Here is a 21,281-nt window from a genome sequence, read left to right on the forward strand (position 1 = left end):
AGTATGTAATTGACATAAACAAGTCGAAAAGTCGTGTGAATACTGGCCACGAATCCTTTACTTATTATACATGCAAGCACAAAACCGTAAATAGCTGAACGATTGCAACAAATGATAATTTCAGATATTCGCTACTAAACGCTCACTTGTAAAAATGCCAATGCGCTTTCATGCAGAGAAGGACAGGCCGCTGGGCCGTCCAGGTAACAGTTCTTTTTTACCTCCCTGGGATCTTTCATAAATCGTCCATGTTCAAACAGATCATCCGCTCTTTCGCCGATTTCTTCTGCCGCACTCTTCCTGGTTCTGCCACGGCTACCTCGTCACCATCCCGTTTGGCCGCTGGTTCAGGGTTCCGGTCATTGTTAGCTGGAGGTAACCATAACCTCGCCCGTCCAACGCCCAGATCATCGGATAGTTTCCCGTTTCGCCTCATTTGCATTTCGCATACAAAGACGCGTAAGAAATCTCTATTTTCGCGGGGTTCTCTGTGCCGTAAGCCTGCTGGTTCGCCCTTTCCTTCGTTCGCATTTGGATCGTAGAGAAGTGAGATTGCGGTGCTTTTGTTGACTGGTGTGCCGTCTTGGGTGAGCCAGATTGGGGGGCTGGAGGCATGTTCTGTGCGTACGGATGGGGGTAGGCAGTCTGCGAGTTGGACGACGGCTGGGAGGTCGTGGATTCGAGGGTTGGTGCCGGGTGGACTTGGGCTCCTGCCGCCTCGTGTTTTCTTGCCACGCGGTGATCGTCGACGAGGCTCGGTCCGCGAAGGGGGGTTGTCGAAGTTTGAGTGGCGATGGTCCTGCCAGGTATTTAGCTGAGCGGCTGAATCGAGAGGCGGAGGGTTGAGATAACGTCGAAGCTCTGGACCTGGTTCGTCAAGGGATGGAGGTGGTCTTCTGTCGTCGGTCAAGGCAGGATGAAAATCAAAAAGGGTTGGAGCGTGCACAGTTGCTGCGTCGCTTGAGGATCTGTTCGATACAGACTGAGCGGCAGACTTCAGGGCTTTTAGCGAAGCAGACAGGCCTGACCTTAAAGAAGTACGAGGTTTCTTTGTTGAACGATCTCGAGCCAGGGGCGATCTTGCCGGAGGTGACACAGGCGCTTCTGGATAGTCCACAGGGTCGTCCACTTTGCTAGGCAAGGCTAATGGGTGATCATCCGAGCAGTCCTCAGACAGAGCAATTTGACGCAATCTTCGTTCTGGCACTGAAGTGGAAGCGTCGGAATGCTGACTGTGACAGTCATCTGAAACGAGATTGTCAGGTGACGGAAATGACATGACACTGTCGTCCGAGAGGGATCGCGTGCTCAAAACGCTAGAGTCAAAGCCTTCGCTGCCCACATACATCTGACCCTCTTCCAGTAACTCATCCATGTTGCCGAAAAGGACCTCGAGGTTCGAGTTGCTGGCCGACTTGGGTAGTGAGCCGGTGGAATGCGGCTTGACATCTCCCATAATTAGGGTGCTGAAGTTGGCAACGTGATCCCCCTTCGGTAATCTTTGAGAGGGCCGGCCCCTAGGTTTTCTTCTTATAGGTATCGCGGTAGATGACAATATGTCTGTTGCAGACTCACGCCGCCTTCTTAAGAGCACCTTCTCCGAGAGTGGAGTGGGCGGTGGTCTCTGGGGTACATTTTCATGGTCAGAAGCTGGAGAGGGCGATGGTTTCTGTACTTTGATCCGGACACCATGTGACACGCTTTTAGCTGGCGACGAGTCTCGAGAGCTGAAGAGAGAAGGACTACGTGGTGACTTGGTACGTGTTGAGCCAGATGGTGAGCGTGTCGTCTTGTGGGAAGTCTTTTCGCTGAATTCCATGGACCTCGTCCGGCGAGGAATTGCCTGGACGTAGGAACGCGGTAGGATCATCATCTTGACGGGTTGCAGGAAGTATGTTTGCAGGGCCGTGGTCCTGGTAAGAATCGAGTCAGGTCACTGTGAGTGTGTAGCATCACTGGCCATGAAGTGTGGGCGTGGCCTGTCTGTCAATCACTGCACGGCAGGAAAGGCAGAATGGCCGAGCAAGGATCGGGAATCCGAGATCTGCGGGATGTGGTATATGGAGTGGTATATCGGGAGTGCTGCATTGAGGGTGAGAGGGATAGCAAGCAAAGGAGAAGGAGACCAGCACCAGCAACCAAAGCAATCGATTGCCAATAATAGTGTGCTGTGTTGCAGACGATTCTCAGGGCGAAAAGAAGGAGTATGATCGCATCGCTGGCCGCCCCCGGCACAAAGGTAATCGCACAAGGAAGATGTTCAGTCAAAACTGGCGATGGCCGACGGATGATCTGACTGACCCCCAACTTTGCGGCGTGATTGATTCGTCGCTTGTGCCGGGGTCTCGACCCTTGTCGCAGCGTGGGCGACCAGCTGAAAAAGATCAGCGGATCCGCTTCAGCCTCCACGAGACATTCCTTCAGGCCAACAGGATCGTCAGGAGAGGGCGGTTACCAATGCTGGTTCGAACCTTCCACTTCCACCCTAGAACGTCCGTCGCAACGCCATTCCCAACTTGGTCGGGAATCCACCAAAAGTGCTGCCTGCTGCGTTTTCCGTGCCCCTCATTTGTTCGGTCGTTGAGCTAATCCGTCCTTGTTTTTGCCGGGTACGTAATCGTCCACAGTGTCGGGCAGCAACCACGACTTCCTGCCAGGAGCCCCAGCACTTGCATACACGAGTCTGCAAGTTCGGACACTTGGAGTACGAATCGAGAATTAATGGGCCAGAGAACCCGGACAAGCACCAAACGACACATCTACGGGTACATCCTTACAGGAAAGAATGTTGCGTGGTAGCTGCGCGTCAAAACCTTCTGGACTTCCGGCACGCGATCGAATCATGCTACAAAATGTCATTCTACATGAACCATCGCGTGCTGACAGGGATGTACTCGTCGTTTCACCCGTGACACACCTGCAACATGCCAAACAGTATAATATGCCGTTGCTGTAGTATTTCGTAGCCGAGGTACTACGGTCTTGAAGTTTTCCCTCTTCCTAACCACTCTGCCAGAGACAGATCCAGATTGCTCAACAGCAAGGGTTGCGTCCTGTCTACAACAGCATGTCATCAGCACGTTGTGCTCCGTCACTAGTTCCCGGCCAACTTCTCCGTTTCCACTCGTTGGATCTCTCGTTTCGGTGCGTGCGTTTTCTAGAAAGTCCTCCGCTTGGCGCGACGGGTGTTCACGGATCTCATGTTGTGCCCAATACTGATAAGGATTATGTTACTTAATTATAGTCGTTGCAGATCCTAGTCAGTCAACACTATCACCAATACCAGCACGTCCCGGCCGGCAAAAGTGTCGGGGGCACGCCCGCAAATTCGCTGTGACAACCCGACACTTTTGCTGTCTGGGATATGACCAGACATGTCCTGAAATTGGATATTTGCAAACGTATTACCAGAGGATCACTAGTTATGCTTGGAGAAAAGACATCATGTTCAGCACCACGTTTTACATCAACCTACTTTCTATGCTGATGACTTCTGGTACTCTTGCACCCATCTTGCTGCTCGAGCTTCTACCTCCTCAATCTTCTTCGTATCACCTTGCTTTTTCTCAAATGCGAGCCATCGCTGAAAGAACGGTTTGGCCTTGGCAGGCTTCAGCTTCTTGGACAGCGCTTGCTCAAAAACACCCCGGACCTGATCCGCATCACCGAGCTTCATCTCCAGATCAATCATGATGTTGAACAGATCTAAACGCTTGGGGTAAAGATTGATCAGTCCTTGAAACCGTGTACGACCTTCTTCCGGAACACCCGTCTTCGTCTTGAACTCCAGCTGTGCAAACTTCTTCGTGATGTCGAAATGCGTGAATGGTGGAAGAGCTTGCAAAGCTCGAGAGAGGAGAGCACGTGCTCTGGCAGGTTCTTTCAACGTATCGAACAGAAAGCTGGCATAGTTCTCCCATAACTTTGGATCTTGTGTAAACCTTTTGGTCATCGTTTGAAACAGTTCGTCGGCTTTGTCGTGCTTGCCAGACTGAATATATATGCTTGCAAGCTTGGTATGCATGTCTTCAGCATCCATCGTCTCGCATGCTCGTTGCAATGTGGCCTCCACTGTGTCATCGTCTCCAAAGGCAGTCTCCAGGTTCAGCAGTGCAATCCAGATTGCTTGCTTCTCCGTCTCTTGAGTGATTTCGATGGACTTGAGAGCCTTCTCACCCACTTCGCGTGCTGCATCAATATCTCCCAAATCCATGTGAAAAGCCATGAATTGAACCCACAATTGAGCATTGCCAGGCTCCGAAAGAAGCAGTCTCTCAAAATCATCCACGGATTGTGGGCCGTCCTTGTCGAGATCACCAGTACGATCGATCATGACCTCTGGCTTCCTCTTTTTCTTTCTAGACTGTATATTCTTCTCTTCGTTGTCCGAGACATCAGCAGGTCGCTTTGACGACGCCGCTGCTGTCGAAGGCATTCCATACCAGTCGAAGCCAGTCACGGATAGACCCTTTGCAGGGGCAGCTGCATGTGTATTGTCTGTATTGTCGAGCTCGCCCGAGGCATCATCTGATTCCACGTCGATCGAGTCTTCGTTGTCGATATCGTCAACTTCCATATCTATAGCAACACCTTGGTCAGTATCCAGCGCAGAATCATCGTCGTCATCGTCGTCCTGGACCACCATGCCAGGATCATCACCACTATCTTCTGCCTCTGCTTCACTGGCTTCACCAAAATAGGAAGCTTTCATGCCAAAATTTACACGTCGCTCGTTAGGGTCAATCTTGAGAACCTTTACTTTGACTAAGTCGCCCTCGCTGAAGCCGAGCTTAGTAGCATCTTCTATCCGCTTCTCGGCGATTTCACTCCTGTGGCACAAGCCTCTGACATTCGCCGAGTTCGATACAACCACAAATATGCCAAAGGTTTCGATCTTTGCCACCTTTGCTTCGACGATCTCGCCAACTTGCAGGTCATTGAATGTAACAGGTGGGCGATATGTACCGTCGATGTGTGACTTGCGCAAGCTCATCTGAATATGACCAGAATCCTTGTCCAGAGCGATGACCTTGCCCTGTACTAGCTGATTCTTCTGAAAGTGATCTTTCCACTCTTTGAGGTATTCATCTGATAAGTTTGTCACCCTAACAAATGCCCTGAGCCCTTGCGCCAGGGTTACGAACAAGCCCTTGTCAGAGACGTTAGCCACAAAGCCACGGCGGATATTACCAACCTCCAATTGTTGCAACGACACTTCGGGGTCTGCGACAGTTAATGCGGAACTCAAAATTTTGGAGGGTCGTAGCGACAGATATACCCGCTTGTTTGGTTGGTCGATTTGCAGGACATATGCTCGTACAATCTCATTCTTCTGGAAACGTGTCAAGTCTGCAAGCTCAAAGTTGTCCGCCATGTCAATCATGTCAACGTTGCCAATCAGGGAATCGGAAAGTTGAACCACAAGCGACTGATCCGTGATTTTTGAGATTCGACCCCCAACGATCTCGCCAACCGCGATATCTTCGATAGTGAGAGACTTCGAAAAAGAGCTATTCTTTGCGCTCAGATCCAGCCTGTTTTTCTCGATATCCACAGACACGACCTTCGCTTTCAAAGCCGAGCCAACTGGAAAATTACCAGCTAGGTTTGCTACCAGGCTGAGGTCATTTGAGACTTCGGAAGCTCGAATCCTGCCCCTGACAGCGGGCGAAACGTTAACCATAAGAGAACGGTCTGCCACGTTATTCACAAAGACAGGGTAAGTCTCTCCCACTTTGAGATCTTCAAGCTTTAGTACTGCTGGTTGCTGTCCAGCTATGACTGAAGGACGAGCAGACAGCTCGAACACCACGTTTTTACTCGATCGATGTGACAGAGGTAGAAACTTGTACGTCCGACTATCATGCTGTCCGAGAATCTTGACGTCAAGGACCTGTTTGACAGAAAATTGTTTGAGAGGTCGTTTTCGATCATGGATATCCTCAATTCGATCGAATATCTCGGAAACGTCGACACGACCTTGAATTCCTTTAGCCAACTCGACATTGATCTGAGTGTCCTTGACGGATGTGATCCTAGCCTTCACAACAGCATTCGAGACCAAATCGTGATAAGACGTCAGATTCTCGTCTACAGGCTCGACGATCTCTCGCTCAGGGATGGGGGGGTTTTGTGCACCCGTTGACGATTGGGATTTGTTGTTTGAGGTTTTCATGCTAAGCCAAAATCTTGGTGTTGCGCCTTTGTAATCGATCTGAGATATTCTTCCGGAGACAGCTTGCAAGATCTTCATGCCGAAGTCCACAAGCTCGGACTGGTCTTCTGGTATTTGGTCCTTGTTGATCACACCAGTAATGCCCTGTGCAAATCTGACAAAGACTCTGTTATCTGTAATATTCGATACGAAGCCTGTGACAATTTTGCCTTCTGTCAACTGCTCGTAGCTCGTCAACAACGTACCATCTTCAGCAGCCTTTCTGAGCGTTGCTTTGTTGCTGAGTGTGGCTTGTCGACCTTTGAGCTCGAGAACTAATACTTCGTCCAACTTCTGGCCGACACGAATCTTTTCCAGCGCGGATTTACGTTTCTTCTCCGACCCATCAGCAACATGATCGAGGACAAGTCGTGCTATTACTCCATCTGGTTCAAGCCTCAGGGTGAGATCGTCTGAGCTCTTCTCAAAGACAGTTCCGGACATTAAAGTACCTGGCTTGAGTGACTTTGTCTCATTTTTGATAGCAGTTGTAGTATCTCTGGCCGACAGGGTCAATCTCTTTGACTCTGCATCAATCTTCAGAACGTGCAGTGTGAGTACCTGTCCCACTTTGAAATGCTCTTGTGCGTCTTTGATGTAGGCTTCGCTCATCTCAGACACAGGTAGACGTCCTTTGACCTGACCATAAAACTGAACAATAGCTCCCTTCGAGTCAACCTTGACCAGAGTGCCGACAGTGGACTGGTCAGGTTGAATGCCGTTATAAGAAGACCATACTGGCTGGTCGCTGTTTACTAAGGACTTTTTCAATGTCAAGTCAAGCCTGCGTCTGTCGGTATCAACCGAAAGGACTCTTGCTTTGACGGACATGCCTTCTCTAAATTTCTTCTCGGGATGTTTCAAAGCCGCGTCAGAGAAATGCAAGGACGATACAAAGCCTGTAATACCTGGTGAGATCTTAACCAAAAGACCATGAACGCCAGCAGCAGCGACAAGCACCTTCTCGATGGTGCCTTTCACGATCACACCAGGTTGCACATCAACAAGTCTCAGAAATGGTTGCTCAATCACACTTCTTTCTAGCGACAGAACGTATAGACCATCAATCGCGTTGAAGTCGATGATACGAGCTTGGTGTTCTGTGCCGATCTTGAAAGGCCCAGAAATTTGGCTTAACGTGTCAATGGTGCTGTCTGACAATCTGGATATATGAGCAAAGCCAGTTGCTGAAGAAGGTAAAGATAGATAGACACCAAGACCATGAGCAATGCTAACGACTTGTGCTCTATCAACGACAGATGATATTTCCAGTCGATCTTCGAGAGTCTGTTCGATATTAACAAGATGATCTAGCACGGAAAATGCCAATCTTTTGTTGTCTGCTAGCGGGAAAGTGGCTATGAGACGACCATTAATTTTCTGACCGACTTGATACTTCTCGTTGAAGGAGTCTTGATCCAGGTAGGCGCCAGAGTGAAGACGATCAGCAGTAACATCAAGGTGACCCAACACTTTGCCAGCCAATCCTTCTGGCGTTACATGTGTTAAGAGGACCTCTACTAGAGTTCCTGGCAAGTAAGCCTCGATTGAAGGAGCTGTCTTCGCGAGCACATTTGAGGACAAGTCGGCTGACAGCTGAATTGTTTTGCCTTTCGAGCTTGTAGCCGAAACATTGCATAGATACACAGTGCTAACCTCTACGCTCGAAAGCTGCAATCCGGTAGGCAGAGCGGTGTCTGCAATAAAACCAGTATGAGCTTGGTCAAGACCTATGTCGACCACGATACCGTGATCCTCAACGCTGACAACAGCTGCTTGTACGGTAGACCCTACCACAAGTGTTTTTCTCGAAAGACCTTTGTTAACGTGGGACGGATTGATGGACAAATTTATACGCTTTTTCTGTTCTTTCTTGGAGCTAGTTTCATCTTCGACATCCTGGACAGCGACACGCAGAAGTTGATTTATGCTGAAGTGGTTGCGGAGGTCGATATCGAGGTCGTCGTCCTCGGCGTTCGTGTCATCTTCCTCGTTTGGCTCCTGTTTCAATGCTTTCTCCAACTTTGAGCTGAATTGCTGCGAGATTGCAGTAAAAGGAACGTAGCCAATCAGGTTGTTGGGCAAGGAGATGGTCAATTCTCGTGAAGCGATGTGACTGACACGACCTAACAGCAGGGAGCCATCAGTAAGACGCTTGTGCGAAACACTATCGATGGCGACGGAATCTGTCGTCTTTGATGTTTTGGTACTCTTCTTTTCCTGTCGCTTCCGAGGCTTTTTCTGAGCAAAAGTCTGCTTCTCGTCTATTCCACTCAGATCAAGCTCACTCTCCTCCGACACAGATGGTGCTTTCGCGTTGTTCGCAAACAATTCCGACCTTTCTATCTCACGATCGACATCTCGATTCGCTTTTGCACGGATTTGTTTCTGTTCAAGGAGGGTCAAAGGTCCAGCACCACCTCGAGGAAATGCAGGTTGTTCTCGCGACAACAACGACTTTTGTGTAATGTCTTTCGTCGCTTGATGATCTGTGCTTTTCTTGGTGTGATCGCTACTCGAGCTCTTGACTTTTGCATCCGAAGTAGTCTTCTGTCGCTTCTTTGCCTGGTCGACACCGCCCTTCCCGGCCTCCTGCTTACGCTTCAAGACCGACATCGCATTACAACAAGGGTGTAGCTGTGCAAAGTATCTACTCAGCTTGTATGCATAGATGGACTTTCAGCTGTTTGCGCTTGCCAAAATTTCTAGATTTACCCAGCTTATCGATAAGCCTTTGTTCCCTAGAGCCTTGGTCAGGCATAAACTTTTCCATGTCTACCTTATGCTACCACTGGCTATCAATCCAGTACACATCGTGCTCTTCGATCTTTGGCGCAAAGCTCACGCCCAGCAGTAGCAAAATCTCGACTTCCCGCTGTCATTTAGATCTACTTAGACGTTTACATCGCCCATGGAATTAGCACTAGGAGGAGAAAGTGCACATAGAAGGTGGAGTCATACTCGTTAGGCTTAACGCGTGCCGAGTTCGAGTCGCGTTGATTTCGCGCGAAGCTCATTTTGCAGTGCCAGCCTTCCTTTCTCGTCACTTGCCACAATCGAGCTTCTCATTCTTTAGCGGCATGTAACACAGCTCAACATCAACCTCTTCACACTCATTCTCCCTCTTGCGTCCTGTTACCCTCGATTCTTAGGATAATTCCTTACTACAGCATACGACATCAGAGGCGTGGACACTACGTCATCCGCACCGCTGCTTCAGCATGGACCAGACTCCAACGAGAGCTTCCAGATTTCGACATGCTGATTTCCAGATGCTCGATGAAGGTCAACTACACGATGAGGACTCTCTCAAGAGCGGGAAAATACGCAAACCTCCACCGATCACTCCCCGAAGATTCAATAAATTCTTTGCTCCTCGTGCCCAACCTACAGCCACGGCAGTAAGAACATCACGCAAAGCTCTTCGAACCATTTCGAGCTCGGCTCTGAACTCAAGGCAAAGATCTATCCAAGAGGAGAACGAGACTGACGACTACGGCTTTGCCAACGAGAACCAAGTTTCAAGGAAGAAGAGAAAGTACTCGTCTATCACGTCCTCCTTACACTCTACCCCACAATCCAGAGCTGTCAGCTTCTTGCCTAGCAGTCAAGATATTCTGCCGTCCTCACCAATCAAGTACGATCAAGATGACCATGAAGATGTCGTGGATGACGATTCGGATGCCTCCACAGAAATAGCTGATGAGGAAGCTTGGTCACACGATGAGGATGACTTACCTGCGGGTCCACGTATAGTTCCATATGCTGGCACAAGTACATCACGTTCTCTCCTGGCCACCAACATCACTGGTAAAAGAAGCATACGCGTGGCCGGCCCAAGTAACCTTTGGCAAGCTGAAACTGCAAATTTTTACAGCAATCCCGAGCATGTAGATAGCTACTTGCGTGCAGCACAACCCCCGATTATACCTTTTAGTATGGCCTCCTGCAACACGAACCCAGTCGTGGCCGTTGGTGACGAGGAAGGCGTGGTTCGTCTTCTCGACCCTCACGTTCACGAAGACGCACAAGATGGTCCGGTCAATGGTTTTGGTAAAACCGTGCTTCGCATGCAGCCACACGAGAACGCTATTATGGACATGGTTTTCTCCCATGATGACAATCTTATGGCCACAGCGAGTGGAGATCAGACTTGTCAGCTTGTCGATGTTCAGACTCAGAGCTCTCTATACTCACTAAGAGCCCATACTGCTTCGGTCAAAAAGATTCTTTTTCAACCTGGTACTGGTAACAAGCTTCTAGCTAGTGCTGGCCGTGATGGAAGTATCTATCTTTGGGACCTTCGTGTCAAAGGTCAACCCGCCCCCACTCACCTCAGATCCCGTCCTGTGAGTGCGATGGCCAAGGATGTGCCGGTATTGGCTCCTGTACTTGAGATTCACGATGCTCACAACCCAAATGCTAAAACGCAATCTGCGCTGCGAAAGACGAAATACACGAGCATCGCTGGTCGGAATGACTTCTCAATTACCTCCATGACTTTTTTGGACGAATCACGTAGCAACCTACTAGCAACTGCCTCCGAAGTTGATACTACCATCAAATTGTGGGATCTGCGCCAGAGTCAACTTTCTCCCCGCAAGCGAGGTCATACTCAGCTACCCATCTCAATCACCGAAGAGCCACGCAGCCAGGCAAACCATCGAAAGTTTGGCATCAACTCGATCGCCATCAGCACTGATTCATCTCGCATATTTGCCCTATCTCGAGATCATACTGTTTATGCATACTCGACCTCACACCTCATCCTCGGCTGTACCCCAGAATCTGTCCCTACATCGTCTGGTCGACGCTCGTTACTTGCACCAATGAGGACTTCCAGTAGTACTGGTCTTGGTCCACTCTATGGCCTGCGTCACCCGAATCTCCGCGTCGCAACCTTCTGGCCACGACTTGCCATTCGTAAGTGCAACGAAACCCACAGTGAGATTCTGGCTGTAGGAAGCACAGAAGATTGCGCCATCCTCTTTCCAACAAGTGAAAAATACCACACTGCTTCAGCACGCCATATTCCAGCTCTCCACGACCCGACTTCGTCCTCCACTCCTGATATCCCGGCTACACCCCGTCGCTCTTCTCGTATCGCCCGTCCAGGCATGAACCGAAACCCAACCTCGAGTTTCACAACCTTGTTCACCAAAGATAGGCAGCAGGAGGACGCTCTTACCCTGCCGATCTACTATCACGGGACCCCATTGATTCACGGTCACAACAAGGAGGTCACAAGTGTGGCATGGAATTCTGAGGGTAACCTCGTTACAGCTTCAGATGACTTCACAATACGGTGCTGGCGTGAAGATGCAAATATAGCAAGAAAATTGAGAAGTTTGAATTCCAAGGGCAACAGAGATGAGGCAGCGCTTCTGAGACGAGGATGGGCTGATGTTGGGGTTGAGGGCTGGGATGATGATGAGTAAACTACGGCAAGAAAAGAAGAGGTAGCGGGGAGTCAGGCCAACGTACAAAGTGAACGGTGGCCGTGCACCTTTACGGTTTAGGGATTTGTTTGATCTGTGCGTCGACTAGCTAGCATGAAGCAAGCATAATGAGCGCATCCTAGTGCGGTAGCGCCAGCTGAGCAGCCTCAGCTTTCAAGCCACTAATCAAGCGATAAAAGACAGATATCAAAGATGTTCTTCAGGCAACCGCCGTATCCGAATTTGTGCTATGTCGTGGTCTGTCATGTATTTCCAGTCTGAACATTCTTCATGACAGAACACGCCCCTTCCCCAAAATACCTATAAAACCCAAATGCATATCTACCTACTAGTGTATGTCATAATGTTATACATCCATGCCCATTACGCGCCCTACCAACAACCAGAAACCAAGTCATCGTCAGTCATAAAATTTTTTAAACACATCTTTCCATCTTCTCCTAGAAGCTCAAGAGAAGGCCCCTACTACCGGCAACGACACTCCCTCGCCGCCCTCTTCAACTCCGCGTTCTCTGCCAGCAACTTATAATTCTCCTGCTCCAGCCTCATAACCTGCGCTTTATAGTGCTCGATGTTCCCTGAACTACTGCGGTCGCGGGGCTTGTTCCTCTCCTCTTCGGTCAAGGGCTGGGACTGAGACTGGCTGGTGGTAGTAGTATTGTTGATCTCGTCGAGGGTTGAGGAGTCGTTGTTATTACTGTTGTTGGTGTAGTGGTAGTAAGACTGGGTAGCTTGGTTTTCGTGGAGGTCTGCGAGGGGTAGACCTTTACTGCCTGGGCGGGATGTGGCTGATGCTGCTGATGATGAGGTGTCTGGGCGGAATTTGCGGCCGAAGGAGAGGGCGTTGTAGAGGCCGTTGGTATTGCTGTTGCTGCCGCTGCTGCTTGATTTGGGACGGGCGTTTTCGTCGTTCAGGGTTGAGGTGGAGCGGTTTTGTGCTTGTTCGGGGTTTTGCTCTGAGAGGATGCCGATTAGGCCCGGGCGGGAGCGGTTTTTCTTGCTGAAGCTGCGACCGAGCGAGGGTAGGAGGCTGGGAGTGTGTCTATCGCGGAGGGAGCTAGAGCTAAAGGTGCTGAATGTGCTTGTTGCGAGTGGCTTTGCTGGGGCTTCGCGGATGGTGTTTGCGCGTGTCAGGCCGGAGATGAGCTTGGTGGGGGAGAGTGATCGCTTTTTGGCTTCGTGCTCGATGCGTAGAGAGTCAAGGATGGTAGAAGCTGCTGGTTCCATCTCACAGATTTCGGCTATGATTTTTCGGGCTTTCTCGAGGGTTCGGATGGCTAGTGTGCTGCTAGGTGGGATTTGAGGAATCATGTTGTCAATGTATAGACCGTATCGACTGATGCGCTGAGCTGGTTCCATGAGTAAACTTGGTGCTATCTGGACTGACGTCGCATCGTCCTTGAAGAATTGATCGAGATTTGAGCTGATCTGAGAGTGCAGGTCGAGATAGGAACGGTATGGGACTGGAAACTTAGGGAAATGGTTCAGAAGCACTTTGGCAAAAGCTAGGATGCCAATAGGATCCTTGGGTTGTGTTGCCGCAGCACTTTGCTGTACAGGCGATTGCTCAATGAAACCCAATGCCTGGTCTTCTGTCGATTGCAGGACTGACTCGACATCATCGAGGAAAGCCAGGTTTAGGTCTTTGATTTGGTCTAGTAGACTAGGAAACTGCAGCATGGCATTGATAGTCTTTTGAGGTTTGGAAGTTGAGAACTTACTGCTTATCGACTTTGCGGTTCTACCTTGTGCGATCACTAGATCGATAAGCTCTTGTACTCTTATTATGTACCGATCCTCAGTATCCACAAGCTCACACATCTTGAACCGCAGTGCTTCAAGTTCTTCGACGTTCTGTTTGTGGGCGGCAGTAATTGCGGCCTTCTTCATCATCGATGCTGAAGGTGAGCGCTTGTGCCCACTGGGTATTCGTTTCGAGGGCGTTGCGAATCTGCCGAAGCCTAAAGATGTCTGATTGGGGTCTGCAGGAAGATACGATGGGCGAGTTTTTCTTATAGATGCTACCGGTCTCATCACGGGCGGAGGAGCAGGTGTAGCTGGTTGTTCTTTAGAAAATGGACGCAAAGCATCGATTATCTCATCTGCATTTATGACCTTGCTCATCTTACATGCCACCTGCGCTGCATGAGTCTGACCCCATTTCAAGCCTGGTCCTTCTCTGAGATTCTCCTCCGTGATCGCATTTTTGACCTCTGTAGGTACTTCAGAGAAATACCTGCAGAGAGCAAATGCGAGAGCTCTGCAAACATCGTCCCGTTGTTTCTCGTCTGGCAACTTATGCACGGCTGAGTAGTAGCTGCTGCTTGGGGCGACCGAGAAGGCACTGAAACTCCTGAAACCAGCAGCACTTAGTATTGTGGTTCTGACTCTCGATGCTGAACTTAGAGAGCCGACAGCTTGGACTGGCCAGTAGAAGATCAATATTCGAGGTAGGTATGGCGCATCTTCAGCGTAGTATATTGTAGCGGTTTCGTTCGAATTGAGGATCGAGGACAGTTGTGCTAGATTCCCTGACTTTGACATGTTGAGGAGGAAATAGTCCAGGCCTTGTCTCAGGCACTTCGAGGTAGCGGAGCTGTTTGGGATCGTGTGAATGCGACGGCAGCACTGATCAACTTGTGGTCGCAGCTATGGCCATTGACACGAATACGATGGTAATTTGGGCTTCTCTCTTCCAATCAATATGTTGCTTTTACTCTTGTTGTACCATGTGAAGACTGATGTGATACGTTGATGTTTTCAAGCATGGAAATGTTTGTTGATACTGCCGTATTAGTAAAAACCTCGCGTCCGACACTAAACTCTATTTCTTGAGAGCGATCCCTGCAGCCCTGCTTTGCGACCTTGCCCCTGCCGATAGGTATTGTTTGAATTAAGGTGCTACCCCATTGAATTGTCTTTTCGTTTCTTAGGACAATAACAAGCTAAATCGTCGTCTGCTATGTTGGTCGAAGATAATGTAAGTCGCAGATGTCCTCTCGATTACAAGACGCTGAAACGTAGGACCAAGAAAGCTCAACTACGTGGACTTCAATCCACCATCGCACTATCGACCTCGCTCAAGCATAGAGCTTTCCAGGCTCAAGTTTGAACACGAACTCGTCGCTGAAACTGCAGTGGCCAATATCCAAACCACTACTTTTACCAAGTCCTCTTTCGTCTACCAACTCCGCCCGACCTCGTAACGCTTGGTAGCCTTCTTCATCTCCCAGACCATCATCGTGATCCAGAGTATGACTGAAGTCGCTGGTTGAATATACATGAGTATCCCCTATCTTTCTTCCCTGTCTTGGCTCGATGCCTAGTCCTTCTGGTTCATGCAGCTGTGCGGCATGCCCACTGTTACTACTCACTGACAGCACGCCCCAAGCGACCTTCCGTAACACCATTTCCCGTCTACGATGCTCACTCAGCGAATCATCTACGTGACACGCTGCTGAGATGGCAGCAGAATTTGACGCCACAATAGGTATCTCGCCATTAAAGCGCCGCAGCCCGGTGGCCACAATAACTACTATCATTCCCACTGCCAACGCTATCAGCAGGATCATGGCTCGTGGCGCAAACGCAATCGTCGTGATTTCATCCTGTTTTGGCAGTGTACCATCACGAGGTATGACAGAAATATTGGCAAGGTATAGACTTTGCGACATCAGCCAATGTAGTAGCCCACTAGCACAAAGCAAGGGTATCGCAAATCGTAAAGGCAGAGTCAGCTTGTGAGTAGATTTTTGCTGCCCTTTCGGTTCCGACACTCGCAGATATCTGTGTGTTTCCTTCTTCGAGTGTATTCGGAAGTTCTGCCTTGTCGTTGCTGTGTAAGCGCCAAACATGTCCCAATCTTCGCCCACATACATGAGTGTGTAGATTGTGTTGTACACCATATACAAGAACGACAGCATCGCCTGTGGAGCGTTGGCAATCAAGGCCGTAATAAGTACGGCCGACGCGCCGAGCTGTGGGAGGTTTGCCCCTAGCACGAGATTCTGTGTCTGTACCTCGCCTAGTCCGATTGACCAGGCGTTAGCAAGTGTTGGCGGTGCCAGTTCACGAGTACCGAAGACGATACCAAGCAGCAAACCGACTATCATGAAGGCCATCAAGCCGCAAATCAGTAACCACTGTCGTTTAGTGGCAGCTTGGTACCATCGATGTCTATGAGGACGGTACTGTTGTGGAGCAGGCTCAAGATTGTATGCGTTCTTGCTGAACGTCTTCTCCGCTTGCTTTGCTGTCAGCAAACACATACCCTGTGTGGCGGGATCGGGGTACTTGATGAACGATTCAATCGCATCGCCAAGTGTGACAAGCGGCTTGTCAGCCATACGAAAAGCCACATAAAAGGCCACTATACACTTCACCAAGTTCATGAGGATCACGGGACCCATCAGATGAGGTGCGAAATGCAGATGACAGTCCGGAGGATTGATTTCCTCGGCGACACATCGTGAGATGTGGTAACCTCCACTTTTCCACCATGTATTGGCCATGTCTTCCAGTGCAGGGGCTTGAGCTGCGCACGGCACAAACCCTACCGAGTTCCTGTCTGTGACCCCGGTCTTGTTGCTTGTCTCGGTATCGTTACAGATCCACGCAAAAGAGTCGTAAGTCTTATCTAGGTGTCCTCGAGGAGGCAGCTCGTTGATTGCAATCTGAAGAAGGGAATTGTCAGCTTCGGTGGAAACGTTCGACAAGATAAGAATAACGTTCCGATAGCGCGTAACAAAGTCGTGAGCATACTCCTGAATACAGCCGGAGTTGTTCAAAGGTTTCCACAAGGGTGCAAGTAATTGAAATTCCGAAATGTTTTGCGCAGCAGAATCGGGAAACTGAACTTTGTCATATGTTCCACCATTCACAAAGTCCTCAGTCGCATAGAGTACATTGTAGTCGTTGGTCGCGATGGCAGCGTAGAACGTGGAGTTGTAGACGAGATGCAAGGGAATCGAGGACAAGCATAGAGCCAACCAGAACCCTCTTCGCTTCCAGTTGATGAAGCGTAGATTTCGAATACTGGGAATACCGATGTCGAGCCAGTTTCCGCCAGCATGAGCGCGATCAAGTTGAGCTCGGGTGGGTGCGCACAGAAGCTGCATGCAATAGTTGCTGGCACCTAAGAGACCAGTTGACAGAACATTGATTGCAAAATGCCAGTAGGTATTCTGTCGTTCCGCATTCTCGCACGTGCCTCGATATATGACTGGAAACCCGTCCATTCTTGGGTAGTTGACAGTCAAATATACCATCAGCACTATGTTGACCATGAGGACGACAACAGTGCTGACGAATGCAATTCTGGCTCCGCCTCTCCATCCATAGCCAAACCACTTCTTCCTCGGTCTTTCCGAGTCATATCTCAACGATTCCGGCGACGCTCCAACGAGCGGTGTGCTCTGGTTCGAGTCGAGCCCGGGGGTGTTGTATGGAGAAGGTGAAAGCTTGGGTGTCAGTAGTGTTCGTTGCACAGCAGACATGCCAGTCCCCGGAGTGCTCAAGTGAGGTGTATCCTGAAGAGGCAGATCCTCTGTGGAAGAGAGGTTGTGATATGCGCCATGCTTGAATGGAGGCCAAAGCGGTGCCTTCTGTCTATGCCGAGATTAGAATAAGATACTAGTATGCATGTAGCTGACCAGACTCACCTCCGTGATCCTGCCTCCATCGTAAGATATTAGCCAATAGCTAAGGTAAGTTAACACGATCACGGCATACTGTAGTCAGGGAAAAGATCGAGCAGCAAGAGCAAGCACGCGAGCCGTGGCTGAAATGAAGCTCACAAGTTTGTCAAATCATTACGGTATTGCAATATACAAACGGACCTGAACCTGGCCTTAACACGTCTTCAGCCTCCCGCACGGTTGCGTTGCGCAGGTGTAAGACGGCGAGAACGAAAGACTCATCCCGACTCAGGTGGGTAGTAGGGTGGAGACAACCACAAGCTGACCTCCGCCAGACTCGAATGGCCCGCCTTTATGTAAGCCATAAGCAATCAAATCGAATGGTTAGTGGTCAAAAGAACGAACTGTGGGTTAATTGCTCCCAAATTAAGCTCGCTAAGGACTTACTGAAGGTTGGGCACAATACGGGGTACCCAGTGTCAGCTGAAAAATTACTTCAGGTGCTGTGAGCACAGTCGTGTTGAAATTATCTTTACTGAATCCCTTCCTCCAAAACAATGTTGTAATTGCGAATATCTCGGGCTGGGCCTGAAAGTCGGTATCTGCGAAAAGCGAGTAGGGTTCCTTCTTTTCGCGACTGGACAAATTCCAAGCAGTTCTGACAAGCGCTCCCTTGACGATATGGTTCCTGCTCGCTCATGTCTACGTGTTGCGTTCCAGCAAGAACCGGATCGGGACCCGACTAGCCAAGCAAGAAAGCATTCCATGCATACATGGTGGACTGTGGAAAATCACGAGTGATGCGACGAGAAAATGGGTTTCTTATCTTAGGCGTGATAGGTAGCGCTAAATCACAATATATTCCCCTTCACCTTCTGTCCTTGCAGCCTCTTTAATCATGACGTCCCTGAAGACAAACGTGCCGTCAGTGTGCCTCTCAAAACTCGTACTCGAGTTTGTTACACTTGCGTCTTCAACTCCAGACCTCCACTTGGATGAATTTGCTCGCCAAACCTTTTCCAGCAATTGCAAACAGCTTGCATTGTTGACAAATCCAGAATCCTTTTGAATATCTGCACATCGTCCTCGAATAATATTCTTCCCTTCCTCGTCAATGCATTCGGTGCCTGTGATAAACAAAGGCCACAAAAGGTAGACGTCACTAATTACTTCCTTGATGTGGCTCAGACTCTTTCTAACCCATCTTTGGATGGCTTCGTCGCTAGATGGGAGGCCTGGTTGCGCTAGCCTTTCGAGGTAGAGAAGGGCTGAATATCTGAACGACTGTGAAATGTTCTCGAGGTCTGCACGCTGCTCCATTGTGAGGTAACAGGACTCGCGGCTCAGAGAATCAAAGAGCGTGGTGTCGAGGTGCCATGAAAGGAGTTCCTGCCTCACAACGTGCCATTCTCGCCAAAACGCTTGACTTGTATCAGGCTCTGTAGAATCAGCACTTAGACCATCGGATCGGGGGCTCTGCCTCCACCCGTTACCGTCCAGCATGGAATACGCATCTGTCGTGTAAGCAGGAGAGATGGGCATAGGCACGAAGCAATCGCCCTGATGCACAGTTTTTCCTTGCTGAAGCAGATTAAGTCTAGACAACTTGGAGATAGCCTTGAACAGCTGTCCATCAATACCTGCTAGATTCTCCAATGCCCAGTCACCGCCTAGCGCAGACATATCTAGCAGTTGACCACTTATTTGTCTTTCTCTATCATTGACTGTAGAGGCCAATGCATCATACCATGTAAATAGTCGGGACATCCACCGTGAGTCTTCGTTGCCTATTTTGACGTCGTCGCCTCTAAGAGCGAGAAGCTTTCGTACCCCAGCAAATTGAGTCTGAAATTTGGCAATACCAGAATCACAGACATGAAACAAACACAGCATAAGGAGCGTAGCAAGAGTTGCGTCGTCTCTTCTCAATACTGGATGGCTAAGCTGTTGATTCAATTGGACAATCGCTAGGCGCTTGTGAAGTGTCTCCTCCCGCATTTGCTCTTCAGGTGAAAGAATACTCTGCGCATATTCGTTCGTCAGGTGAACATGTGCAAAAGATGACCTCCTTGCTGGTGCAGTCTTTCCTGTTGATAGAAGTCCAATGCCTCGTCTTTGTCTCAAGTTACTGGCAGCCAAGGCGGCTATGGCATGTTGTAAAGTTTCGCTGCTCTCTGCTAGACGCAATATCTGTGTCCGAAAGGGATTCGTAGGACTATCGAATGCAACGATGACGGGCGAAATGACTTCGGTGTAGTAGTTGATCAGGTATTGCATTCTGACCGTCTTTCCAATATTACTGATGCCAGACAACAACGTGGGACCAAAGTTCGTGTCGAGTAGTTGCGGTCTTGTGCCCAGAGAGTAATCGTCGGAAACCGCACATTCATCGTACCTGTTCCTCGGAATTTCCTCATCAATATCGTTGGCTTCTCCTTCGTGAGGCAGCTGCATCGATTCACCTGCTTGGAGCAGCATCGAGAGACCGTCAAATGATCGTCCATTTTGACTCAACACCATCCGTGCCGTCTCTGTGAATCCAGGTTGAGTCGAGGGGACCAATTCAGAACCAGCTAAGAATGAGTTAGGCTGATCAGAATATGACATGTTCGAAGTGTTGATCGATTGGTGCGTGGTCGAGGTGTGCTGACTTGCACGTGCTATAGGAACTGTCTCTGGCATACGCCAGGAACCTGTGATAGCACTTGGTTCTGGGAGCGCTACTGCGTGAATACCTTCATTTTGAGCAGAAAGTTGGTTGAAACCCTGCTGGAAATCCAGAGCTGGTGTACGGACCAGCTGAATGTGTTGGGCTTCATGAGGCGCAGAGAAGAGTGTAGGATCCCATATCGAGCAACCTTGTTCACGACTGGTCGAGGCTATGACCGGAAGTGAGACATAGTCCGAAGTCGTGCGAGTGGGTAAAGCTGGCGCAAATTGTGTACCATTCGAACCTTGGGTTTGCTCGACTTGCGCGGGCGACGGTAGCTCTGGTGTGCTGGTCGTTTTGCTCTCACGTCTTTTCTTTGTCTTCTGTCCTAAAGTGAACGGTGTAGTTTGTTGTGTACCCGCGATCGGCAGGGATAGTCCTCGCAATTTTCCACGACTGGCGACTCCCACCCCCCAAGTTAATTGTGTTTTGTAACCTGAGCAGTCTTCACCTGATTCAAGACATCGAGAACAATAGGGCCGCCTGCGATCACAGGTAGTGTTCCGTTGTGCGCATCTGAAGCAGTCCGCTGAAGCACCAGCCACCGAAGCTCGCTTCTTCCTCTTGCGTGGGTTCGTCGTTGATTGAGGGATCGCCACGTGCGAGATATCCAGCAGGGATGCCATATTCACAATCCCATACAGTCTTTGCAAGACAACAACCACGACTGTAGCATATCGATTATACTAAGTAAGTAGAAGAAGGTTTCTCATCTGTATCTGGCAGTCATTGGACCAGGTGCAACGATTGATGTGCGAGATGTAGAAACAATCGCTGGGAGCAAACCAAAATGTTTTTTGGAAGCCATCAGCATATTCGAGTATAGTGGCCAATATGCATGCAAGTAGCACCACTCGTGGCGGCCTCCGCAGACGTTGGCAGATCTGGTGTGAAGGCGGAGCAGTTCGTCTGCTTCTTCTCATCTGGGGAACAATCACAGAAACGTTGTGGATTCGGTCATGTGCATTTTTTAGGACTAGTTTTCGGAGATGAGCAATGTTCCTGGTCGAAGGTTAAGATAGGCTGCAAAACCCACCGGTAAGAAGTCTCTGAGCAAAGCAGGCATGCCTGCAACCGGTTTTGCAAGCGTCAAGGGACCAGGAAGCTGAACTCTCTCTTTAGTCTTGAGAGAGCTCTTGGACGAGTGTTTGCCCACTGTGTCGTTCCGCGACTTTATCTAAAGCACATTGAATTACTGAAATCATTTCTTGGCTCTATCTGTTTCACCTGTAGGCTAGTATCACGGTGCTGTGCTGCTGTAT

General features: G+C 49.5%; 6 protein-coding genes across 6 annotated transcripts; 1 reads left to right on the forward strand and 5 right to left on the reverse strand.

Moving 5' to 3' along the window:
- Nucleotides 1-235: 235 nt before the first annotated feature.
- LTR64_003060 (uncharacterized protein) lies at nucleotides 236-1,873 on the reverse strand (the record flags this gene model as incomplete). The annotated part of the gene is made up of 1 exon (XM_064897423.1): nucleotides 236-1,873. The coding sequence occupies one exon, from the start codon at nucleotides 1,871-1,873 to the stop codon at nucleotides 236-238; it is 1,638 nt and encodes a 545-aa protein (XP_064756373.1).
- A 1,605-nt stretch (nucleotides 1,874-3,478) lies between these two features.
- Nucleotides 3,479-8,830, reverse strand: RRP5 (rRNA biogenesis protein rrp5; the record flags this gene model as incomplete). Its single annotated transcript, XM_064897424.1, has 1 exon — nucleotides 3,479-8,830. One exon carries the CDS (start codon nucleotides 8,828-8,830, stop codon nucleotides 3,479-3,481), a length of 5,352 nt encoding a protein of 1,783 aa, XP_064756374.1.
- Nucleotides 8,831-9,435: 605 nt separating this feature from the next.
- On the forward strand, nucleotides 9,436-11,652 carry LTR64_003062 (uncharacterized protein; the record flags this gene model as incomplete). The annotated part of the gene is made up of 1 exon (XM_064897425.1): nucleotides 9,436-11,652. One exon carries the CDS (start codon nucleotides 9,436-9,438, stop codon nucleotides 11,650-11,652), a length of 2,217 nt encoding a protein of 738 aa, XP_064756375.1.
- Nucleotides 11,653-12,138: 486 nt separating this feature from the next.
- On the reverse strand, nucleotides 12,139-14,217 carry LTR64_003063 (uncharacterized protein; the record flags this gene model as incomplete). The annotated part of the gene is made up of 2 exons (XM_064897426.1): nucleotides 12,139-13,328; nucleotides 13,395-14,217. The coding sequence occupies 2 exons, from the start codon at nucleotides 14,215-14,217 to the stop codon at nucleotides 12,139-12,141; spliced, it is 2,013 nt and encodes a 670-aa protein (XP_064756376.1).
- A 536-nt stretch (nucleotides 14,218-14,753) lies between these two features.
- Nucleotides 14,754-17,353, reverse strand: LTR64_003064 (uncharacterized protein; the record flags this gene model as incomplete). Its single annotated transcript, XM_064897427.1, has 2 exons — nucleotides 14,754-17,280; nucleotides 17,334-17,353. The coding sequence occupies 2 exons, from the start codon at nucleotides 17,351-17,353 to the stop codon at nucleotides 14,754-14,756; spliced, it is 2,547 nt and encodes an 848-aa protein (XP_064756377.1).
- An 802-nt stretch (nucleotides 17,354-18,155) lies between these two features.
- LTR64_003065 (uncharacterized protein) lies at nucleotides 18,156-20,645 on the reverse strand (the record flags this gene model as incomplete). The annotated part of the gene is made up of 1 exon (XM_064897428.1): nucleotides 18,156-20,645. One exon carries the CDS (start codon nucleotides 20,643-20,645, stop codon nucleotides 18,156-18,158), a length of 2,490 nt encoding a protein of 829 aa, XP_064756378.1.
- Between the last annotated feature and the right edge of the window lie 636 nt (nucleotides 20,646-21,281).

Source organism: Lithohypha guttulata (assembly GCF_036872675.1).
Source record: "Lithohypha guttulata strain CCFEE 5908 chromosome Unknown scaffold_2, whole genome shotgun sequence".
NCBI lineage: Eukaryota > Fungi > Ascomycota > Eurotiomycetes > Chaetothyriales > Trichomeriaceae > Lithohypha > Lithohypha guttulata.